The sequence below is a fragment of the Copadichromis virginalis genome, linkage group LG11 (assembly GCF_057382275.1).
Source record: "Copadichromis virginalis isolate Kocher_CV1m ecotype Utaka linkage group LG11, C_Virginalis_male_GT1.1, whole genome shotgun sequence".
NCBI lineage: Eukaryota > Metazoa > Chordata > Actinopteri > Cichliformes > Cichlidae > Copadichromis > Copadichromis virginalis.
The window spans coordinates 25,954,447-25,969,824 of NC_140628.1; the positions used below are offsets into that span (position 1 = coordinate 25,954,447).

At 42.3% G+C, this 15,378-nt stretch overlaps 1 protein-coding gene across 3 annotated transcripts in view; it reads right to left on the minus strand.

The window, feature by feature from the left end:
• Positions 1-8,797, minus strand: part of ptpn6 (protein tyrosine phosphatase non-receptor type 6) — a 34,580-nt gene extending 25,783 nt beyond the window's left edge. The window contains exons 1-3 of one of the 3 annotated variants that reach the window (XM_085471642.1): positions 3,064-3,612; positions 2,669-2,694; positions 1,117-1,239 (exon numbers count right to left, since the gene is read on the minus strand). In XM_085471642.1, coding sequence (XP_085327768.1) covers positions 1,117-1,239; positions 2,669-2,676 — 131 coding nt within the window. In that variant the 5' untranslated portion in view covers positions 2,677-2,694; positions 3,064-3,612. Of the gene's footprint in view, positions 1-1,116; positions 1,240-2,668; positions 2,747-3,063; positions 3,613-8,554 lie in introns of those variants that run through there. The other 2 variants (XM_085471643.1, XM_085471641.1) reach the window with 2 other exon arrangements.
• Positions 8,798-15,378: the final 6,581 nt, after the last annotated feature.

Sequence of the window (15,378 nt, forward strand, 5' to 3'; positions counted from 1 at the left end):
TTGTATTCTCTGGTTGCCTGAGTAGTAAAGACTTTTCTAGATATATTGTGTTTCCTGTTATCACTTTGGACCAGGAATCTTGCCAAAGTCTTTTTCTTTTTGCATTTAACAAGACTTTGGCTTCAAGAAATAAATACCCTTTAACATCGACTGAATTTAGGCTTGGGACAAAATTTTAAACTGTTATCTTGGCACTGGAGCAACTGGATGTTACCGTTTCGTGTCTATTCAGTGTAAAGGCTCCAATCTGCAAGACGTGTCTAAGATGGAAAAAGAAACCTGTGTAACTAAAATGTGTTTTTAAAATATCCTCCGATGGTGGTTAATGGGTTTAATGTACTTTGACTTGGTAAATGAGAGGAGCTGTGGTTTTGATCACCAACCTTCAACCCAAAAAAGACAAAAGCGCCAAAAGTGTTTTTTTTTTAACGTGTAAAAACTGGACGATGGTTTCTGAAATATAAAAAAGCTACAATTTATTCCATCTTTTTGTCTCTTAAACAACAGATTTTACCCCTCGGATCATCAGTGAACAGATGTTTTATGTCATTTCAGCTTTCAGGATTATGAAACTGACCTACATGGTAGCTTTACTTTAAGACCTGCTTATAGGAAATGACCACTGACACACTGCAAAAGCATCTACAGAAATATTGTCTTTGGAAAAAGTTCTGACATGTGACCTTCACAAGTGTGAGTGTATCACACTTCTACTGCACAGTCACAACATAAGCCAACACTGTGAAACAAGGTTTTGCTACTCAGGATGATTATTTCAGGTATCAGATATATTTATCTGTACTATTTTAACAGGAATAAAATGGTAATTTACAATTCACAGTTTGACTTTGTCACGATCACAAAGTGTGGCGGGTGCTTTCATTTACACCTGCAGTACATGGAGTCCTCAAATATTCAGCATCTCTTTTTGTATTTAAAAAGAAAAAGACAAAAAAATAGAGAAATACTTTATATTGTAGGAATTTAGGGATTTAAAGAAGCTGGGAATGCAGGAATCCAATTTTTGCGCTGGGGGTATCTTGAGATGAATCATGCACATCAAGCACGAGCTTTAAAATTCACAAAATCAAACAAAGATTTTGGGTGCTCTATTACCTTACAGACAGGGAGAAATCGCCAACATTTTTCTTACTGGGCCGAGCCAAAAAGCTGCCATGAATGCCTCGAGTCTTGAGTATCTCCTCGGCCTGCAGGCCTGTGATATCTCTGTGGAACCATCTGCATAGACATAAATATAGTGTGTAAAACATAGAAATGCACTCAATGCGAAGCCGCCACAAAAGACTTTACGAGATTAATGTCGTATGCATATTAACACGCAAGTAACTGTGCACAGGATCGCCGCGAGTATAAGGTAAACTGATTAAAAACACACACAAAAAAACGCAAAATAGCTGCACATCCTCACAGAAACTTTGAGGCTGATCTCACCGGTCTACAAAAAGAAAAAGAAAAACTTAGTTCAGCCTTTCGAACACCAATTTTAGCACATCTCTGATCTAATTGCTGCAAACTTCTGTTACTATTTTTTAGATATTTTTAGATTATGCCAATTTTACAGTTAATATGTTATGGTTCACAGTCAAAACGGCAGTTTTTGCTGTGCATGCATATTAATCACGTTTACAGACTTTAATCTTGATCAGAAAATGCAAAATTACTTTTTCCGCTCATTCTCGTTATCATTTACTATTAAACAGGACATAATGACATCTGTTTAAACGTTTCAATAAGGCATTTCAGAATGGAATAAAACAGCAGCAGAAATATTGATACTATGCAGCACATCTGTCCAAATATAACCCACAAATCCACAAACTCTCCGGACCAAAACGGTGTTTGTCATTTGTTTGCTTTAAAGGTGTGATACACGTTGGCTAACACTCTGTGGCTAACCACAAAAAAAATTCAACAGACCTAACGTTGCTTTTTAAAGATTTTATGCACATTAGATTAAAAATGCTTTTTTTTAAAAAAACAGCAAGAACATTTTGAATGTCGCTGCATCAGGAAAAGTCACCTCACCAGCTCACTGCAAGAGCATGGCACAAAAACGGGCCCCAGAAATGTTGGAGAATCCTAACTTTGGGTTTTTCGCGACAAATACGGTGAACTAGAATTAGTCAAGTTTGAATACATCACTGTCAAAAGGGTAGGGTGTATTCAAGGTTCATAAAACTACACTCACAGATAATTAAAAAAAAAAAAACCAACTTGTTTTAAATGATTACATTTTCCATTTTAATCAAGGAAATCTTTAACTTTGGGATGCCAAAAGTGATCTTTATATGGGAATGGGTTGAAAAGGAGAACATCTGTAATACTGTTACCAATACACACTAGTGGCAGCTCATGCAAAGGGAACGTGATACAGAACCACTAAAGAAGGCAAGTGTTGAGGCTAACAGGTGTTTTACTCAAAGCTCTGAACTTAAACATCATCTATGACACATTTTTTTAGAACAAACAGACAAGACAAGGCAACCACATGATAGGGGAAGAGAGCAGGACGAGTCGGCAGCTGGAGAACGACACAGGAGGAAGAATGGAAAGAGAGAAGTTGTCTTTACGGCTCGCACAAAACACAAAGAACACGACCAGAGCTGGCTAACAGAGTACTACAGTGTCCAGCGGGGGACTGACTCACCGAACCATGTTGTCTCGTCAACGTTTCTGGGACCAAAGAGAAGAAGAAGAGCGATTGGTGAGCAGGAGCCGCTTGTACCTGTGTCACATGTGTAAACTCAGAAGTATACGTTTCTTCTTTTTTTCAAATCACTAATCTAAGACAAAAACTAGCCTTCCTCACTTCACGGTCGCTAAAACTGAAATTAAGTCTGGTTCATTCGTGTGCGTTTACTCTTTAACTTACTTACTCGACTTCAGACACCGACATTTCCCATCTAATGTTAACCTCTGCATAAGGCCACATTCACAAAACAACCATCAGCCCATGCCATTCTCCTCCATCTACTCTTGCCTCCACCCTCTTCCTACATCCTACTCCCCTCAGTCTCAGTAGGAAAACAGGTAAACACTTACTCTCCTCGGCTTCCTCGGCAAACAAGTGACACTCAACAAGACGTACAGACTGTATACGTCTGCCTCTCCTCCTCTCTGTCGATCTCTCTCGCGCTCCTCTTCCTTCCTTTTTACGTCTCCTTTCACAAAATAGTGAAAGCAAGACAGGAACCAAAATAGCTGACAGGCCGGAATTCCTCCACCAGATAGACTTTTTTAGACGACAACCACAACAGCAACCAAAAAAAAAAAACTTGTTACATTTGACAACGGTGTCGTTTTAAGCTATGAACATGTGCCCTCTGGCGCTCCATCGCTTAGTTTTCTGTGCAGACCTCGACAAAAACGGCAGCAGGCGAGATTCAAACGGTTCCATTCGGCAGCGAATCACAAGCCAGAGCGACACACCAGTAATTCCAGCTCAGTTACAGGAATAAAACATCCACCAAATAGGCAGTTTGAGCTTCTCGTGCCAGCGTGAACAAGCCCGCACTTTGTCTCTCACTAAGCATTTGCAAAGCTTTTCCCCTCTGCCTGCCCACCTGTCTGCAACCACTGTTGACTGTTTGTGCTTTACTTCCAGGTGTGTATATAACACACAAAGGTCAGAGTCACAGATCGCTTCCTCATTCACAGTTTAACCTTCCCCCCTCGGTGTGCAGAAATGTTTATACATAACTGTGTGTGTGTGTGTGTGTGTGTGTGTGTGCGCACATGTGCTGCTTTCAGCTGCAAGCGTGAGCGCCTTTCATTATCAGACTACAGAGGCAGAAGCACCAAACCCGAAGCTGAAAACTGGCATTAGGCAAATAATTTAATGCCACATGTTTATCTTTGCTCCATAATTTTCAAGGAGAGGCCAGGTTTCTTGCAATGCAACACAGACACACATAAGAAATGTCTGGCTACTCTGCAAACACATGAAAAAAAAATGTTAAAGAACCACAGATAATCTGAATCTAACTTGCATGTCATATTTACCTATAACAGGCTTGAGAAGGCAAATTTGAATTCAAAATATTTAATTCCTTTTCCCAAGAATATATATCCATGGGCCACGCTGAAGTGTGAAATCAATTCTAACGGTCTTAATTTAAGATCGTTACAGATAAATTTGCAAAGCTGACAGTGAAGCTGTGCTTAAACTCTGGGTGAAAAAAAAAAGTTAAGACAAAGTGGAAGAAACTGCAACACATAGTTCACCTCACCCCCCCTATAGACACACACACACACTCTCTCTGTCTTGCGCACACACACACACACACACACACACACACACACACACACACACACACACACACACACACACACACACAGAGCCCTGCAGGTGCTGCTGGTCGTGGTTAACACAAGCTATTGCAGTTTGCATTATTCTGCGCTGAGGTTCTCATGTTTAACAGTTGAAGCTGGCTTCCCCATCTAACATCACAAAGCTTCAGTTCTCAGGCTGGGGGACACAGGCAGAAATGTGCACACACACTTTGTCTTTGTACCGCCTCAGAGTGACAACAAGGATGTTTCCCAGATTTGGTCAGTCTGCTGAGTGTTGCAATGCATCGGTATGTTGCAATGCATCAAACTGTTTCTGTTTAGAGGAATTTACAGTACACGCACTTCTGCTCTGTTCATTAAAGGCCTGAAGAGCGAAGATAATATTAGTGATTGGTGACAGAAATTGTTATTTTAGCCTCACAATCACAACTTCTTTGTTTCTAAATGTGAAGAGTTGTTCCTCTCTGTTTTTGTATGTTTCAAACTAAATGCCACCGCTTTGATTGGGGAACAGTCAGGCAGCATTTAGGCTGCATTTCCTACCAATTATTGCTTTGAGCTTTTGCCTTTAGTGCTGCTTTAATTCTTAGTGGCTTAGACTCAACAAGGTTCTGGAAAAATTCCTCAGAGATTTTGGTCCATATTGATCTGACAGCATCACACAGTTGCTGCAGCTTTGTCAGCTGCTCACCCATGATGTGAACCTCTCGTTCCAACACATCCCAAAGGTGCTCTATTGGATTGAGACATGGTGACTGTGGAGGCCATTTGAGTACAGAAAACTCATTGCCACGCTCAAGAAACCAGTTGTGAGCTTTGTGACATGGCACATTATCCTGCTGGAAGCCGACATCAGAAGACGGGCACACTGGTCATAAAGGTCAGCAACAACACTCAGGTAAGCTATGCTGTTCATGCTCACTTGGTATTAAGGGTCCAAAGTGTGCCAAGAATCATCCCTCACATCTTTACACCACAACAGCCACTTTAAATGTTGATACAAAGCACGATGGATCCATGCTATTGTGCTGTTTACACCCAATTCTGACGATATCATCTGAATTTTGCAGCAGACTCATCGCATGAGGCGACATTTTTCTAATATTTCATTGTCATTAACAGTGCATTTAGGTGTAAACTGTGTGAGCAGCACCTGGTTGTAAAGGCCAGAATGCAGTTTTCAAAGTTTCCAAAGCGAACTTTGGTAGATGATGCTTGGTCAATGTGTTGTAGATATGGATGAAAGGTTTCTCATCAGTACCAAGAAAAGCAACACTTTTTAAGCCTCAACAACACAAAGCAGATGGAAAATATCAGCAGGTACTGAAAAGGCTCAGAAAAGAAAAAAGAGAAAAAAAGAGAGAGAAAAAAATTTCATTGTCTGGTTTTTGTGACCCCATGTAAATCATAGCCTCAGTGTCCTGTTCTTAGTTGACAGGAGTGGGAACTGGGTGTGGCCTTCTGCTGCTGTAGCCTATCTGCTTCAAGGTTCAGCATGTTGTGCATTCAGAGATGCTGTTCTGTGGCTGTAATGAGTGGTTATTTGAGCTACTGTTTCTTTTCTGTGAGCTCAAAGCAGTCTGTCCATTCTCTTCTGAACTCTGACATTAACAAGGCTCCACAGAGACGGTTGTGTGGGAAAATCGCAGTTTCTAAAACACTCAGACCAGCCCTCCTGATACCAATAACCAAACCATGTTCAAAGTCAATTAAATCATCTTTCTTCCTCGTTCTGACGCTCAGTTTGAACTTTAGCAGGTCATCTTCACCACATCTACATATAAACCTAATAAACTGAGCTGCTGCATTAAGAATTAATTAGACAGGTTAAGAAAGTGTCTGGTGAGTGTATGCGTAGACCTTTTAATTTCCATATGCGTGTTACCTGATTTACTAAAAAAAAGTACTTAAAAAAAAGGAAAAGAAAATAGGCAAATCCCAATTGGACATCTTCGGATATTTTCCAAGATTTATGAACCAATGTTTATTTTCTATAGGCATTTATTACCCTTTATCTAACCAGGAAGTGATACTCTTGAAATAAAGAATCTCTTTTGTGAGAGTGTTATGCATCCATACAGGCAGGTTAAGGCAGGTTTTTCAATGTAAAGTAGAGAAAACCTGCACGACTATGGTAGAAAATGCAAACTCCATACAGAAGTAATGAAAGCACAAGTGACAGGTAATGGACTAAAGTGAGCAAATGCTTGAATACATTCGATCTGCATTCAGAACTACACTGAATTATGACCCACATTCTCTTCAGCCAAGTCCAGAAGCCTGAGTTCAGTTATAAAGCTGCCACACAACATTTAAATCTTGCAACTACAATTCAAGACCCGTTAAATACTCAAGATATTTCTCATATACTCTAACCTTTGCAGATCTGCTTTCAGGTACAATGCACCACAAAGACTGAAGGAAATCCAAACTGTCCTAAAACTACAGACTTTCACTCTCCTCGGGGATCTTGGAGCTTTATTACCTGTTTTTTTTTTGTTTGTTTTTTTTGTTCCTCCTGCTCATAATTTCCTGCTGTGTTTACAGTCAAAGAGTCAAACCTTAGATACTGATCTGTATGTGAAGGTTTACGGTACACATCAGCTTTTAGATGTCCCCCACTGATGGAAATCTCAGTAATAAGAAGGCTAACCTGCCACTTTTCATATCCTCCCTGGTGAATTTGATGTCGGTCCACCGAGTTAATGTGATCCGTGAATTAAGGTTTGACTCTCATCATCCAATGGAGCATAAACTGAGTGCCATCAGGACGCTACAACACAGAGCGAACACCATCCCCACAGACGCAGCGGCCAGGGAAGTAGAAGAACATCACATCAAGGAGGCCCTGAGTAAATGTGGTTATCCCAGCTGGACATTTGTCAAAGCTGGGAAGGCGCCTAAAGAAAGCTTCAGCCGATTCAGGAGAGAAGGACAACCGCCGCCTAAGCAAAAACCTGCAGTTATCCCGTATGTGTCAGGAGTATCGGATCAGTTGAGACTCTGTCTCTGTGGCTTTTAAACCTCAAAACACGCTGCGCCAAAAACTGGTCCACCCCAAGGATCAAACAGAGTAACATAGTGTACGCTGTTAAGTGCCGGGAGGATTGCAGGATTTATACATCGGGGAAACCAAACAACCTCAGTGGTCTAATCAGCGGGTGTTGATCAATGGTCACGAGAATTTGCATAATTACGATGAAGGAACTGACCACCCGGCCCATTGTTCCTTCACTGGGCTGGTTTCAGTCATTATGCAAATGAACTGTTTATAAAATGCAGTCAGCTGAGACTGAAGAAGTCACTTGGATGAGTGACAAAACGTTTCTTCCACTGAAAAACGCTACGTGAGATGAACAGAATCAACTTATGGAGTGCCACTGTGATATTTTTAATCATAAATATGCCACCTGCCATTAATTTGTCGACTTCTCCGACAGCTTTTTGTAGTTTTCATAGGACCATGCCCCTTTGCACTGCTTCCAAGCACTTTGCTTTCTATTGTGTGCCTTTCTCTTGTTTTGTGTGTGTGTGTGTGTATATATATATATATATATATATATATATATATATATATATATATATATATATATATATATATATATATCTTCTGTTTGCCATTTATTCCTAATTTATTTATTTTTTTACTATTTGTTTTTGCACCCGCGAGATGGCGTGGAGCACCTATAATTTCGTTGTACATGTACAGTAATAGTAAAGAGCTAATCTATCTATCGACCAATGTGGCAATTTTTTAAACATTGTAATCTCTGACTTTACTGTAACTTTTCACTTATAATTATCACATTTTACTATTCTATTGTGAACTAGCAAGTCTGTTTACGCAAATACTGTTTACGCAATTTATGTACTGTTTCCGCAAATACTCATAAAAATGATGAAAAACTATAATTAATTACATTAGGACAGCTCAGAATATCTGTCATGGATTAGGGGACCCGTATAGCTATAATAACCACAAATAAAGCCATTAAAAAAGCATTCTTGTATAATTTTTTTTTTTTTTAAGTCAGTAATTTTATCTGTTAACTCTGCTTGGTCGTTTGAGGGTTAAACATATCCTCCAAAGTCTTCAAAGAGACAAAAGAACAGACAAAGCATAAAAAGTAAAGTAGCAGCAGTAGAAACAGGCAACAACGAAGCTCAATGACAAAAAAAAAAGTATTGCAAAGCAGCAGCAGAAAAAGAAATATTTGTCACATATGCACAAGAAACTTACCCACAAGACATTATGTGGACTCTCCTCTTTGCACTAAGCCTAGATTAGTCTGTACGAGGAAGTGATAGTGGGGTAAATCCCGAAGTCAATATTCCTCCGTCTCGGATCAGAGTAAAACTCACAGAAAGCATCAGGTTACTTTAACATTCTGCTCATGAATTTTGAGCGCAAGTTAAATCCCCTTTTCCTTACACCCAGTCAGGCTCAAGTTTAGCCTTCCTCTCTGGCTCACTCTCTTTCATGATAAGATATCAGGCTTCATTACCGGCCCAGTAACCCTCCCGCCCTGTAATTTACTCCAATTTTCTTAATTAGGATTCTATCTGTGGGAGAAAATGTGCCTGTTCCTGTCCCTTCTTCTTTGCTCTTCCTCTAACAAACTCTTCCATATACAAATTCTCTCGGGTTTTTCCGCCTCGCTGCATTTGCTTCCATGTAAATTCCAATTTGTCTTTCCAGGTTTGCATGCAAATTATGGCATGCTTTGTGTGCGAGAACAGTATCAGGCTGTTCTGAACGTGTACTTTTTTGTGCATGCAAGCGTGAGAAATTAAAGAAAAACCTGCCTTAATGGAAGTTTTTAACGCCCCTTTATAAAAAAAACAAAAAAATGGTGTCATGTATTGATATGGCTATGTCTTTTTTTTTTTTTGGTTTTTTTTTTTTTTGGGGGGGTTTTTGGCCTGTCCCGTTTGGCTCTTTTGCCATCAGAATTGTTGTCTAAAGGCAAAGGAAGATGCCCAACGGATTTACTTTACCAAACTGACCATCCCAGCCTTGCCGTAATGGTCCATTTGATTCACCTTTTATTGTTTATTTTATTTTCACTTACTGAATACGGGACAGACTTGACTGGGGGAAAGAAGGGGAGAAAGAAAGAGGGAAAGAGAAACAGCTGAGAAGAGGGACGGGGGAGAAGGGCAAAAGACAAAAACCAACAGAACGGGCAGAGAAAAAAAAAATGCATATATCAATCACCTGGATCACCTGCTGAGAAAGAAAAAAGAAAGCAAGCAGAAGAGAACAAGAGTAATAGAATAAACAACATCACAATGATATATGGGAATATGACAGTAAATACTAAATGTTAAACATTATTGTGCAGCACATAAGATCAACAGAACACAGTGTGCTTTGAGGTAGGAGCCAAAAAGGGTGTAGTTTGTGGGTGTGATCACCCGTGTGTACACCTGTGAGCATGGACGCGCTTGTTTTTTGTTTTTTAAAAGGTTCCTTCATGTAATAATCTGCTAGAGGGTGTGGGGGGGCCACAGCCCCGTCCTCCAGGGCGTGAAGCAGGTGTGGAGGAGATCAAAACTCCAGACATCCAGAGGCCCCCAGAACACAAGAGACCAAGGAAGACCAACAGAGGGGCAGCTGCGCCACTGTCCCGGAAAGAGCTGAGGAGAGTCCCAGATGAGGGCTCACTCAGCAGCCGCGGAGCAGAAGCCAGGGGGAGTTGCAGTGACGCGCCCGTGAGCTCCGCCGGCAGCCAGCTGCGCCTGAGTGACCGAGCCCCAGGCCGAGAGGCCGGGGGCACCCCACCTCCGAAGTGGCCCGAGCGAGCCCCAGGCTCCAGGCCCCGATAAGCGGCCGCCAAGGAGTGAGCCGGTGTGTACCTGGACGCCCATCCCCGGACACGAAGAACCACCAACGCACCGATGTCTGAGGGGGTCCGCCACTGGCAGGGGAAGTGGTGGTAGGGGGAGATAGGCCTCCAAACCTTGGAGGGCCTGAGATGACAAGAAGAATGTTCAGTGTTGGAAAAAAAAAAAAAAAGACATCAAAGTTATTACAACTAAAGTTTGAGTCTAAGGAAAAGGGGGATGTCATGTATTGATATGGCTATGTCTTAAGGTGATGACCTTTGAACCAGATGTTGTTGTCTGAAGGAAGCCCCGTTAAGTGGCTAGTTGTAAGATGGACAGTGTTCAATAAAGCAACATAAAGACCGTGCTTTATGTCCTGATTCAATTCAGAGTGCTCTGCCTAATTTAGTAATAAGGTGAGCATACAACAATGGCGACGAGGACGACACGGACCTGGATTTGTTTTTGTGAGAAGTAGACCCAGCGGCGGCACGGTGTTAGCGAAAAAAAAAACTTGTGGGCTAACATGGAAAAGTCGGGTATTCAACCGTTCGCCTGCTACACGGATCCAGCTACGCTCGGACCGAGATGGACGCGCTGGTTAACATCCTTCGAGTTGTTTGCTGATGGGAAAGGTCTTATTTTGACGGATGATGCTACAGACGCGATCAGACAGCGGAGACGCGCTCTTCTACTGCACATGGCCGGACAGGACGTGCAGGACGTCTTCTCCACTCTACCACAGACGGGAGAGGCAAAGGATTACAGCGCTGCGGTGACTGCGCTCAACACTTACTTTGTTCCTCAAGTGAATGCAGCATACGCACGCCAAACTTTCCACAAATTGTCCCAAACACCAGGTGAGACTGTGCAACAATTTTGTACACGTTTGAGGCGAGCTGCAAAAGACTGTGACTTTCAAGCTGACAATGATAACCAGATACGGGACGCTATCCTGAGTAAATGCACTTCTGAATATGTACGGAGAAAGCTGCTTGAGGAGGGTCCAGGCTTAACTCTTCTTATTGTATTCTAATTTTTGCCTCATAACTTTTGCACTGTCCACTTCCTGCTGTGACAAAACAAATTTCCCACGTGTGGGACTAATAAAGGTTATCTTATCTTAACTCTAAATCGCACGTTAGAGGTGGCTTCACACTGTGAACGTGTGGAGGAGCAGATGGCGGCGATGAGCGTCACCGGGGAAAAGAAAGGAGAGGACACGGTCAGCCGGATTTTTACAGCAAAGAAAGAGAAGAACAACAGACCAAAAGGAAAAATGAAAGATGATAATAAAACAGAAAGACAGTGTTACAGGTGTGGTTATACTGACCACATGGGCAAAGATCCCAAATGCCCAGCACGAGGACAAACATGTCACAAGTGTAATGGTAAGGACCACTTTTCAAAAATGTGTCGTACAAAAGAAACAAAATGTGAATGCTGTTGAACAAGATGATTATGCATTTACTGTAAATGATGATAATATACCTGAGAAACTTACCTTTTCTGTTGGGGGAATAGAGTTGAAAATGTTAGTTGACTCTGGAGCTACAAGTAATGTGATGGGAGAAAACATATGGGAAAAGCTAAAAGCTGAAAAGATAAAATGTCACTCATATGTACCCAAAGAGCAGAGGAATTTATATGCATATTCCTCAGCACAGGCACTCACGGTTAAAGGCGCATTCAGATGTGAAATCAAGATTGGTGACAGGACTGAAGAGGCTGAATTTATTGTGATTAGAGGTAATGGTGAACCACTCCTGGGGAAAAAGACTGCCATAAAGTTAGGAGTGTTGAAAATAGGTGAAAATGTGGCGGCTGTCACAGATTTAAAGCACACTCTTAAAGAAAAGTATCCAAAAGTGTTCAAAGGAGTAGGAAAGCTAAACACCAAACAGATCAGCCTGTACATTGATCCAAATGTGAAACCAGTAGCACAGCCACTGAGGCGCATACCTTATCATTTGAGGGATGCAGTGGAGAAAAAGATCAATGAACTAATTGACATGGACATTATAGAACGTGTAGAAGGACCTACACCTTGGGTAAATCCTGTAGTGGTACTCCCAAAGAAATGTGACAAAGATATCAGAATGTGCTTAGACATGAGAAAAGCAAATGAGGCAATAATCAGGGAAAGATACCCCATACCCACTGTGGATGAAATCTTGCAAGGACTAAACGGCTCTGCAATCTTCACCAAACTCGATCTCAAGTGGGGATACCATCAACTAGAGCTTACCCCGGAGTCAAGAGAGATAACTACATTTGCAGTGCACAACGGAGTATACCGGTACAAAAGGCTAATATTTGGAGTCTCATCAGCTAGTGAGCAATATCAGCATGAGATTGCCAATGCACTAGCTGGCATTGAAGGAGTTGAGAACATTTCAGATGACGTAATCATACACGCGCCAGACCAAGAAACACATGATAAGCGCCTGCATGCTGTGATGAAGAGACTCTCTGACTGTGGCCTGACACTAAACTCAGAGAAGTGTCAGTTCAACATGGACAGACTCGTGTTCATGGGAATACTGCTGACACAGAAAGGCATCGGCCCGACTGAAGAAAGAGTGAGAGCTGTGGTGGAAGCCCGAGAACCGAAGAATGCTACTGAGGTGAGAAGCTTTCTTGGACTGGTAGGCTTCAGTAGCAGGTTCATACCACAGTTTGCTACACTCTCTGAACCACTAAGACGTTTAACTCGAAAAGAAACTATGTTTACATTCGGGCCAGAACAAAAGCAAGCATTTGAAAGACTAAAGACTGAGTTAGCCAGAGCAGGTACCCTAGCCTATTTTGACAAAGAAGCCCCAACCAGAGTCATAGCAGATGCAAGCCCTGTAGGCTTGGGCGCAGTGCTAATACAAATACAGAACGGAGAAGAGGTACCAGTGTGCTACGTAAGTCGGAGTTTAACAGACTGTGAGCGAAGATATTCTCAAACAGAAAGAGAAGCCCTAGCACTGGTATGGGCATGTGAGAGACTACATCCATATGTGTATGGCAGGAAGTTTGACCTCATCACAGACCACAAGCCATTAGAGGTCATATACAGCCAGAAATCTAAACCTTGTGCACGCATAGAAAGATGGGTTCTCAGACTGCAACCATATGACTTTAAAGTAGTGCACATTGCGGGAAAGCAAAACATTGCGGATTCACTGTCAAGACTGCTGGCTGACACCACGTCAAAAGAGATACATAAGCATGAATCTGAAGAATACGTGAGATTTGTTGCAGTTAATGCTACTCCAAAAGCACTCACAACAAGAGAGGTTGAAGAAGCCTCTGCTACAGACTCAGAATTAACAGAAGTGCGAAGAGCTATTGAAAACGGACACTTTGAAAAATGCAAAACATATGCACCCATTGCAAATGAACTGTGTGTCATCGGCTACATAGTTTTGCGGGGAACTCGCATTGTATTGCCAGAAAACCTCAGAGCTCAAGCACTGTCACTAGCTCATGAAGGACATTTAGGAATTGTTGGAACCAAACAGCATCTCAGAACAAAAGTTTGGTGGCCAGGGATGGACAAAGCTGCAGAAAAGTTTTGTAAAGCTTGTCACGGATGTCAAATAGTAGCCAGACCAGATCCACCTGAACCACTGAGAAACACACTTTTACCAGATGGACCATGGCGAGATGTGGCGGTAGACTTACTGGGACCACTACCTTCGAACCACTCAATACTTGTACTGATAGATTACTACAGTCGGTACTATGAGTATGATGTAATGTCATCTACAACTGCTGAAAAAGTCATCGACTCTATTGACTGTATATTTAGCAGACATGGGCTACCAGTTACAATCAAATCTGATAACGGCCCACAGTTCAAATCTGAGCTGTTCAGAGAATATTGTGAAACTAATGGAATCAAACATATAAGAACTACACCAAAATGGGCTCAAGCAAATGGAGAAGTGGAACGGCAAAATGCATCATTGATGAAAAGAATCAGGATCGCACAAGCCGAAGGACTTGACTGGAAGCGAGAGCTAAGAAAATATGTAACAGTGTATCGCAGCATTGAACATCCAACCACGGGCAAAAGTCCAGCAGAACTACTGTTCAACCGCAAAATGAGAGGAAAGTTACCGAACATCAGTGAGGCAAAAACAACGGAGTTGGACGTGCGTGACAGAGACGCTGAACAGAAGGGAAAATCAAAGACTTATGCTGATGAACGAAGGGGAGCTGAGTATTCAAAAGTTGACTCGGGAGACACAGTGCTGGTTCAACAAGACAAAGTGGACAAGTTTACAACACCATTCAACGCAACACCACACAAAGTTGTAAGCAGAACTGGAAACCAAGTCATTATTGAATCACCAACAGGAGCTCGCTATCACCGGAATACCACACATGTGAAGAAATACGAGACGAATGAGACCAGAGAAGGACACTATGACACAATACCTGAAAGGGAGGAAGGTGAAACACCCACAAAGACTGACACTTTCACTCCAACACCACAAGAGGGCTCCCAGGGGCCAGAGAGACCAAGTAGATCACAGAGGGCTAAAAAGATACCCGAGAGGTTTCGTGATTTTGTGGTGAAATGAACTATACCGTATTTTCACGACCATAAGGCGCACTTAAAAGTCTTAGATTTTCTTCAAAAAGTACGGCGCGCCCTATAGCGCAGTGCGCCCTGTGTGATGTAAGGAGGACGTAGTAGAGAACACCATGAGAACGCTAAAGGGTGAAGTGTGGGCGCAACCCTGAAAATGGCAAAGAGACACGCTTATGAAGCACAGTTTAAACTGAAGGCCATCAGCTACGCGGAGGAACATGGAAATCGAGCAGCGGCGAGAGAATTTAAGATTAACGAATCGATGGTTCGCAAATGGAGGAAGCTAGAAAACAAGCTCCGGCAGGTCAAGAAAACGCAGCTGAGTTTCCGCGGACATAAGGCGAGGTGGCCCGAGTTGGAGGAAAGACTCGAGCGGTGGATCATCGAGCAAAGAACGAGCGGGAGAAGCGTTTCGACGGTCACCATTCGGCTAAAAGCAGTTTCACTTTCACTTTTTATGAAACGGTGCCATTTTTCCATCCGGACCAGGACTACGGTAGCGCAGCAACTTCCAGCGGATTATAAGGAAAAGCTGGCCATCTTCCGCTCCTACTGCAGCAAACACATCGGCGACAAAAACATCCAGCCCAGCCACATCACAAACATGGACGAGGTCCCGCTCACTTTTGACATCCCGGTGAGTC